General features: G+C 47.4%; 1 protein-coding gene across 3 annotated transcripts in view; it reads left to right on the top strand.

Moving 5' to 3' along the window:
• Nucleotides 1-51: 51 nt before the first annotated feature.
• The window catches only part of GPN3 (GPN-loop GTPase 3), a 23,385-nt gene continuing 13,827 nt past the window's right edge, over nucleotides 52-9,609 (top strand). For all 3 annotated transcript variants that reach the window (XR_011167096.1, XR_011167097.1, XM_069081414.1), the window contains exons 1-2: nucleotides 52-220; nucleotides 7,649-7,757. Coding sequence is in view for 1 of the 3 variants with exons in the window: in XM_069081414.1 (XP_068937515.1) it covers nucleotides 173-220; nucleotides 7,649-7,757 (157 nt within the window). In the remaining 2 variants the exon portion in view is untranslated. The remainder of the gene's footprint in view (nucleotides 221-7,648; nucleotides 7,758-9,609) is intronic.

A 9,609-nucleotide genomic window follows, 5' to 3' on the forward strand; every position in this document is an offset into this window, starting at 1 on the left:
TGGATGCTAGAATGGGGCGGAGATAGAGGGCGGGCCTTCGATTTCGATTGGCCCTCCCGCCCTCCGGAAGTCGAATCGCGGACTGTGCGCACTCCGAAGTTGCCGGGACGTTCTTGGCGTGCTTCTTCTCCTCGGGCTCTGTCGGTCTCGGCGGAGACCCACGAGGGTCAATATGCCTCGGTACGCGCAGCTGGTGATGGGCCCCGCCGGCAGCGGAAAGGTCAGTGTTGGCAGGAAGCTGTTGGGAACGAGACGGAAACTTTAAGGCTCCGGATGACCCTTAACTCCCGGGCGTCTGGGGAGCCTTAAGATGTGGACACAACCTACAGAAACGGGGTTCTGCATCCGCCCCCAAACTCCGGGGCGGGGGGGTGGGGGGGAGAAGAGAGGCGGTGCCTGGGTTCTTGGGACAAGGATTGTTTCGGAGCTGCCTCCTTAATGGCCTGGGGATGCAAATATGAACATTAGAGAATCCAGAACAACATTCAATTCAACGAGCACTTATTAGGCGTCTGCTGTATACTAGGCACATAGTAGGGGCAGAGTGGCACAGCCGGCCTGGAGGGATGTGGAGTCGAGTCCTTGCTTTCCGGCCCAGGGTGGTTGTAGCACCCAGGGCCAGTCACCTCCCAAAGGCTGCCAGATGCAGAAGAGTCAACATCTGCCGAGGTGGAGGGCACGACCACCCTGGGAGTTCCAGCTCCAATCTACCCCCAACAAATTCAATACTCAATTGATCGATCGTCATTTATTAAGCTCCTAGTATATGACAGGCACTGTACTAAGCACAGGGGATGAAATCTAAAAGGACCCTAGGGATGTCAAGGAAGGCTGACTGACCAACATCAATACGAGATCAGTCCTCTCCTACCTGTGTGACTTTGGGCAGGTCACTTCCCTTCTGTTGTAAAACTGGGATCCAAATAGCTGCCCAGGCCACAGGGTTGTTGTGAAGCTTAAGTGAGATGAAACCATAGATGGCAAATCTTAAAACGCCAGGGGAAGATCAGTTACTGCCCTGTATTAGAAGCCTTTCCCTTTGGATGAAACCTGCCAGAGGTACCTATTTGGTGGGGACAGACAGCTCTGGAGATCTCAAAGGCGCTAACCATTTACTGCCACCTAAAGATTTTTCATGCCAAGGTCATAGCATCATAGATTCAGGGCTGGAAATGACCTTAGAGGTTATTTTGTCCAATCTTTTCATTTTACAGAAAAGGAAACTGAGACCAGGACAGTTAAGTGACTTGCCCAAGCCAAGAGCCTAGGGTCTTCAGACTTCAATTCCTGTTCTCTCTTATACTGCACCACACTCTTGTTGGAAGGGCTTGTGTTCCAAACCTGGCTTTGCTACTTACAGCCTGTTAGATCTTGGGCATATCACATACCCCTCTCTGGGCCTCAGTTTCTTCCTTTGTAGAAAGGATAAAGCTGGACTCTATAGCCCCTACCAACTCAAAAACTGAGATCCATAGGATGAAGATGTTGGACAAGTTACCTTCTGAAGTCCCTTTCAGCTCCAGAGCTAGAGTCCTGTGAACCCAGAGTTATCTCTATAACACTATGGCTGTAGGCTTTAATCATTTAATCTTTCATAACTTTGTAAAGTGCTTCCAACACCAGAAGAGGTTCTGTGGGGCAATTTTAAATGTGGCATAATTAAAACAATCAGAGGGGGTCATAGAGGCAAGTATAGAAGAGCAAATGTGAATATTGCACCTTGGATTCAAAGCTAGAAGACCTTGGTTCAAATCCTGTCACTCTAGGAGTCCTTCTGGACTCTTACTCTCTCTTACCCCTCCCCCCCCCCCTTTTCCAAGCTATTACCATAGTTTGATGATTTCACCATTGCAGGGGTCTCTTGTCCATTTCACCTTTGCAACATCTCTGGTCACTGTCACCTTTGCAGCATCTCTTGTCCATTTCACCTTTGCAACATCTCTGGTCCATTTCACCTTTGTAGCATCTCTTGTCCATTTAACCTTTGTAACATCTCTGGTCAGTTTCACCTTTGTAGCATCTCTTGTCCATTTAACCTTTGTAACATCTCTGGTCAGTTTCACCTTTGTAGCATCTCTTCTCCATTTAACCTTTGCAGCATCTCTGGTCAATTTCACCTTTGCAGCATCTCTTGTCCATTTCACTTTTGCATCATCTATTGTCCATTTCACCTTTGCATCATCTTTGGTCAGTTTCACCTTTGCATCATCTCTTGTCCATTTCACCTTTGCATCATCTTTGGTCAGTTTCACCTTTGCAGCATCTTTCCAATACAACCCTTTCTCTCCTCTGACTTTGCCTCCCCCTGTTACAAGACCTCATCACCTCACCCTTAGACTATGGCAAAAGCTGCTGGTGGGTCTGCCTTGCCTCTAGTCTCTCCCCACTTCAGTCTATCCTCCACTTAGCTGTCAAAGTGATCTTTTTAAAGGACTTATAATGTCACCCCTTACCCTAGTACAGGCCCTCATCACCTCATACATGGACTATTGCAGTAGCTACTGGTCAACCTGCTTGAGGTCTCTCTCCATTCCAATCTATCCTCTATTCTGTTGCCACCAAAGTGATTTTCCTAAAATGCAGATCTGACCATGTCACCCTCCTGCTCAGTAAATTCTAGAGGTTCCCTTTTGCCTCCAGGATCAAATACAAAATCCCTGCTTGCATTCAAAGCCTTTCATCATCTAGCCCCCTCCTGTCTTTCTAGTCTTCTTACACCTTACTTCCCAGCATGGCCTCTTAGGCCCAATGATACTGGCCTCCAAGCGTTTCCTCAAATAGGACATTCCATTTCTCTCTTCAGGTTCCAACTGAAATCCCTTCTTTCTACAAGAAACCTTTCTCAGTCTTACTTTCTTAATTCTAGTGCCTTCCTTCTGTTAATTACTTCATACTTATCCTGTAAATAGCATATTTGTACATATTTGTTGTCTGTTTTCCCTCTAGTTAAATTGTAAACTCCTTGAGGGCAATGGCTGTCTTTTCCCTCTTTTTGTATCCCCAACACTTAGTACAGTGTCTGGCACATAGTAGGCCCTTAATAAATGTTTATTGACTACTGTATACTTCATTTTCCTGGGTCCTCAGCATGTTCAGCTATAAAATCAAAGATTTAGGTAAATGATCTCTAAGGTCTCTTTCAGCCCTGGATCATGTGTGATCCTATAATTTCAAGGCTCATTTCATCTTTTGTGTCCCCAGTGGTGAGCAGTAATCTGGACAATCCACATTTAAGTGCTTCCTGAATGCTGGGTGCCCAGAGGTACAAAGACAGTAATCAGTCCACCCACAAACGTTTATTAATTACTGTGTGCTGAGCACCAGGGATGCAAAGACAACAGTCTATGTGCGAGCATTTATTAAGTGCCTCCTATATGCCAGGGGCTACTAGTAAATGATGGAAAATATAGACGAAAATGGACCAGGCCCTGTCCTCAGGGGAGACAAGGGAAACAGCATGTAACCAAGCTGAGTACAGACATGATCATCCAATAAGCAGTGATTAAAGACCTGTTCTAAGACAATACCTGAAGAGATGCCGACCTTCACCGGCCAGAGTTTCCTATACCAGTAAAATGCTTCCATGACCTTTTTCGCTGTCCTTTGTGTCCAAAGCTGTGCTCAGGTCTGGGAGAGAAAGATGTCAAGCTGCCCCTGCCCTTAGGGAACTCACTATGCTTTGGAGGTCAAGAATTGTGGATCGAGGACTGGAAAGGATCTTAGAGGCCATTGAGGCCAAACACTCCATTTTAGAGCCAAAAAAACAGGCCCAGGGAGATAAGTGGAAGAGCCAGGATTTAAACCCAGGTCCTCTAATTCTGGCAACTCAGTGATACAGTGGCCTAGTCAGGAAGACCTGAGTTCAAATCCAGCTTCAAACATTTACTAGCCATGTGAACCCTGGGCAAGTCACTTTATCCTGTTTGCCTCAGTTTCCTCACCTGTAAAATGAGCTAGAGAAGGAAATGACAAACCACTCCAGTGTCTTTGCCAGGAAAAAAACCCCAGTGGGGTCATGAAGAGTTGGACCCCACTGAACAAAAAAAGGCCTCTGACTCTAAATCCAACACTCTTTATGTTACTCCATATCAGTCAGACGTTAAGTGTGTATTAAATGCCTGCTGTATACTATATTGTTCTAGGTAGTGGGGATGTAAAGAAAGATAAAAGACAGTCCCTGTTGTGGAGGTACTCACTGCCTAATGGGGGAGACAACTTGCAGGTAAACTAAAAGTAGGATATATGGAAATAATCCACAGAGGGAAGGCCCTGGGCATGAAGAGGGGTTGGTAAAGTCTTCCTGTAGAAGGGGGGACTTCAGCTGAGACTTAGAGGACACCCGAGAAGTCGGGAAGGGGACCACGCTGCTTCCTTAGTGTTTCCCTGGACTTTTCATTAATATTTACTGAGTAGTAGTTGAATACTGGCTCCTCACATCAGTGCCCAGAGCTCTGGAACACAAATGTTTACTTTTCTCATCTTATAGATGGGGAAACTGAGGCTCCGAGGGACAGTGACATGCTGCAGATTGCATGAGGCAGGAGGGTCAGAGCTGTCTCTCTTCCCACTTCAGGCCTTGTCTCTCTCAAATGAGGGCAGCTGAAGGATAATCCTATTCCACTTAATTCAGTAAGCATTTAAGTGCTTACAATGTGGGGACCCCCAAGGTGAGAAAATATACATCTGGGAGTGCTTGAACTCTTCCCAAGGTGAACTCTGATGGGGAGAAAGAGCCAGGTGTGGGACCTCTTGGAAAGCTGAAAGCGGAGAAGATCACAGCAGCACTGTGCGCTTGGGTGCACCCAGGCTGGGCAGGGCGGGCTGCACGTGGAGGCAGGAAGTCTGGGCTTCCCAGCCTGCCCCTGATGCTTGCTAGCTGGATAACCTGCATCGCTTTTCTCAGCCTCAGTTTTCTCTTCTGTAAAATGCGGATAATTAATAAGAGCACCTACTTATAGGGTTGGGGGCAGCTCAGTGGAGAGAGTACTGGACCTGGCATCAGGAAGACCTGAGTTCAAATCCAGCCTGAGACATGTGACCCTGGGCAAGTCACTTCACCCTGTTTGCCTGTTTCCTCCTCTATAAAATGAGCTGAAGAAGGAAATGGCAAAACCAGTCTAGTATCTCTGCCAAGAAAGCCCCAAATAGGATCACAAAAAGTCAGATATGACTGAATAACTAGTTATTGGGAAGCTCAAATGAAATAAAGCATATAAAATACCATGCAAATATAAATTGCTGTGGCCATAAAAGCTGGTACTTTAATGTGTCCATTTGCTATAATATATTTAATTATAATATACTTACATAAATGTTATTGTCACAATAATAACTAACATTCCATATGAGAGCTGTTCTTATTAGGAGAGGGATGAGGCAGGACCTGCGATTTCATTGGCATAAGGATTTCCCTGGATGGAAAAGCCTCTCCACAGGTACAGGTTGACCCCTTCTCTTAGAGAGTTGAGTTGCCAGTCACATGTGTCAGAGGCTCAGAGGCAGCCTTGGACCCAGATAGTACTGGTTTTGGAGTTCTCCTTTGTGGCCATAGAGCCACTCAATTGATTGTCATTTTTTTATTTTACTTTTTTTTACATGAACAAGTATTTCTTTTCTTTCCCTTTCACCTCTACCCTTTACCTTCCCTCATAACTAATGATGTTTAAAGAAAAATCTTTTTAGAACCTGTCACACCCTGTCAGAACTTCATTGCGTGGCTCTGAGGTTTGCTTCCTGATGTTGTTTTTGGGGTTGTTTTTGCAGAATACCAAGAGTTTATTGTTATTTATTATTACAATTACCATTCCCATTCAAAAGATGAGAAGAACTGAGGTTTGTCCAAAGTTAGACAGGACTTGATTCCAGACAAGTTTAACACCAAACTTGGGGTAGGAGGGATATTAAGGGAGAAGGATACAGTGAAAAATGTAGGTGGTATAAAAACAAAACATATCATTGTGAATTTATTTTTAAAAAGCAACACATGAAAGGCTCTAATTGCTGGCTCTAAGTATAGTTGGATTTCAGAGAAGGGCAGGGTTCAATGTTTGGGAGAATTCAGGAGAAGCCGGATTCCTGGAGGAGGCAGAACCGTGCCCGATCTGGAAAGACCAAGAGGGCAATGGGAGGGTCTTTGAACCATGGCTGGGGCAGATTCATGAAGACCCAAGTGATCCTGGGAAGGGACCAAGGGGAGCCCTGTGTGACCAGCGTGAGATGAAGTTGGGCAGGGCAGGTTGGTCTGGCCTGCTGCATATACAGCCCCTAATTCAGCCCCCCACCAGCCTCTACAAAGGAACAGAATGTCAGCTTAAGACCAGGACCAGAATAGACCAGGGGTGATGACTGGACTGATGATTTCTTTGGTATAGAAAACTTCCCAGTGAGGAAAATGCATCTACCAAGGCAGATTGGTGCCTTCTCTGCAACAAACGGTCATAGTGAATCGCCCAGAGCACCCATCTTATCTGGGGTCACCCGGTCAGGATAGTTCCTATAGTAAATGTTTATAATTATTGATTACATGGATGAAGTCAAAGACTGTCCCTCCCACCAGGAGCATGCAGGAGGTGGTTGGAATACGTCAGTGAAGCCCATGAATTCCACTGGACATTAGAGCTGAAGGGTGTGAAATTATAGAGGAGGAGGGGGAGGCCTGGCATTCAGAGAGAGCCTAAAGGTTTGCCAGATTGTCCACAGACGCTTTTGTGGCAGCAGCACAAGGAGCTGTAGGAGGGACAGATGAGGAAATTCAGCCCCAGAGAAGTTAGGTGGCCTGCCTGGGAATGCACAGCTGATCAGTATCAGGCTTGAGGGCAGGGCCTGGCACATAGTGAGCACTTAAGCGCTCCAGCTAATATGCAATGGGGATAGGTTGGGTCAGGTGTAGAGAAGGAGTGAATGTTGAGCTGGGCCTGAAAGAATCATAATTTGATGAAGGAGAGAAGTGTTGGGAGAGCAGAGCTCATGGGGGGCAGTCCCTGCAAGGGCCAGTGGATGGAGTACCAGCTCTGGAGGCCAAGGACCCAAGTTCAGATCCTGTCTCTGATACTTATTACCAGTGTGATCTCTGGTAACTTGCTTAACCTTCGTCTTGCTCCGCTGTAAGATGAGAGACTTTATGGAGACCCCTGATGCCCTAGATCAGTAACAGTAACTAAACTTGCAGATTCAGACCTGGAAGGGCCTTGGAGATGATGTACTCCCACCCACCCACTCCCATCTTACCCATGAGGACACTGAGGCTCAGAGAGCTGATAGGCTTGCCTGGAATCACAGGCCTCCTGACCTGTCCCAGCTCAGCCCCTCCCGCCCCTCCCATTGGCAGACAGGAAACCGTGGCCCAGAGGGCTAGCCCAAAGCCAGCTGCTCTGGAGATCTGCTCCTTTTTACTAGGGAGGTGTTTTTTTGTTCCCCTTTTTCATTCCCCAGTGGGCTGACCCATTGGAAACTGTGCAGTCTGCTCAAAGACCTCTCCCATAGAAAGAGGTTTTCCCTGACCTACGAGGCCTCAGCTGTCTATCCATCTATTTGTCCCTCTCTTATTTACCCGTCCTGTTTGTGTCCCTTGGGGTTTGGACAATCTCATGTGAGGCATGGCCCTATGATTTCATCTGCTCCATCAGTACCAGCTTTCCTGTCATTTCAGAGCACGTACTGTCACACCATGGTCCAGCACTGTGAAACCCTGAACCGCTCGGTGCAAGTGGTGAACCTGGATCCTGCGGCCGAGCACTTCAGCTACCCGGTGATGGCAGGTGAGTGCGTGGAGGCAGCGGCCTTTCTTCCTTGGTCCTGTAGAGGTTCATGCTGCCGTCCTGCCCCTGGCCCCAACTGTCCATGCAGCATCCAGCACATGTGATGAATCTGCTGGGGGGGGGGGGGGGAGGGGGGGGTGATGACAGGAAGCCAGGGACAGTTGCATTTATTGAGCCCTTCCTGTGTTCTGGGCACCTGAGTTAGGAGGAAAAAGCAAAAGCAGGTCCTGCCGTAGGGGAGTTTGCATTCTGCTGGAATAGACAAGGTCATTGATTATTCCCTTGGTTCCCAGCCTGAAGCTTGCCTCAAGTTAACTTCCAGGAAACTTTGGGAACCATTTATTAAGCCGCTGCTATGTGCAGATAATAGCTGGTTCACCTCGGTTTGCCAAGCATTTAAGTGGCTGCTGGGTGCTAGGCTACAAGTTGTCCTGATCCTAAGTGGGGGATGCGGCACCCAGAGAGAGAACAGGCGCAAGATAACCGAAGCAGGAGACACGGCGTCTGCCACCTTGGGGGTCTTTCTGCCTCTGCCTCCCATTGCCTGTGGGACCTGGGTTCAAGAATGTGGGCCCAAGCTCCACCAGCCAAGTCCTAGCCCTTCCAAGCTTTCTTCTTCTGGGGGATTCCAGGCCTTGTTCTTCTGCAGTCTTCCCTAGAGGATCAAGCTCTGCAGGGGGCAGGAGGCCTTCCTGAGGATCTCTTAAAGTGTCATGGCTGCCGTGGTGTTGCCATTTGAGGATCCCCTAGTCTGTGCTACATCCCTGACCTCCCCCTTTTCTGGTGCTCCTAAGGAGGGCTTAGCATCAAGAGGTGAGTCGTTCATCAGGGTAACCCCCAAAACATATTTGCTTTGGCCCAGTTGTATTTATACGAGGTGTGCAAGGACGGTTCAGCCATAGGAAAACAGTTAATCTAAATAATCCTGCTAAAAATAAAAACACTTCTAGCCACATGATTTTATTCAGGAAAGGCCATTGACAAAGTCCACCATTTATTTTTAAAAATAAACAAACACCAACCTGCAAAGCTGAGGTATAGAAGGGTTATTTTTTAATATGATCAGTAGAAGTGGCCTTTACACCGGAAAGAGCCCCAGGTTTAGAGTCCAAAAACCTCGACCTGTGTGACAATGGACAAGTCACCCAACTCTGGGAGCTTCACTTTCCTCATGGGTCAGGCAGACATCATTCTAGGTCACAGGATCTTCCATGTGGAACTGGAGGGGACCTTAGGAGTCCTCCAGTCCAACCCTCTCATTTTATGGACGAGGAAACCCGGACCCAAGAGTGCTAGAGTGACGGGACTAGCATGCCAGTTACCACGTCCAAGATCTGGCTGCTGAGAATCACATTCCTGTGATTCCTGTGACTCCCAAGTCCAGCGCTTTTTCTGCTGCTTGTCAGTTATCTTTCCCCATAACCCCACCGCTCACTCACCCTTCCTCCAAATTTCCCTTTTTCAGTCAAGGGCCGTGTGTTAAAATTGTATCTTCTCCTGGTCTCCCTGTGGTCAGTATAGTAAGCTTATAAGTAGCCAGTATAAAGGGGCAATCACAGGAAGTGAGATTGCAAGGGGGAGTCTAGAAGTCACGTAGACCATCCCAAAGACCAAAGGAGCGTGATTTACAAACTGTATTATATATTCATCAAAAGTCAGGTCCTGGTAACATGTAGTGAATCAGGTGAAGCCATCTAGGCACCACGGCCAGCGCCTTACGGCCCTAGAAGATCAGATGCCAGGCATTCCAACTACATGCAGTAAGACCAAGCTGCTGACAATTGAGATGATTTGGATGTTAATGAGCTGGCCCAAGGTGGCACAGATAGAATTAGTCCTCCCCCCCCCCATT

The sequence above is a fragment of the Petaurus breviceps genome, unplaced genomic scaffold (genome assembly GCF_028583685.1).
Source record: "Petaurus breviceps papuanus isolate PSGF00001 unplaced genomic scaffold, PetGlider_PUasm1.0 99, whole genome shotgun sequence".
NCBI lineage: Eukaryota > Metazoa > Chordata > Mammalia > Diprotodontia > Petauridae > Petaurus > Petaurus breviceps.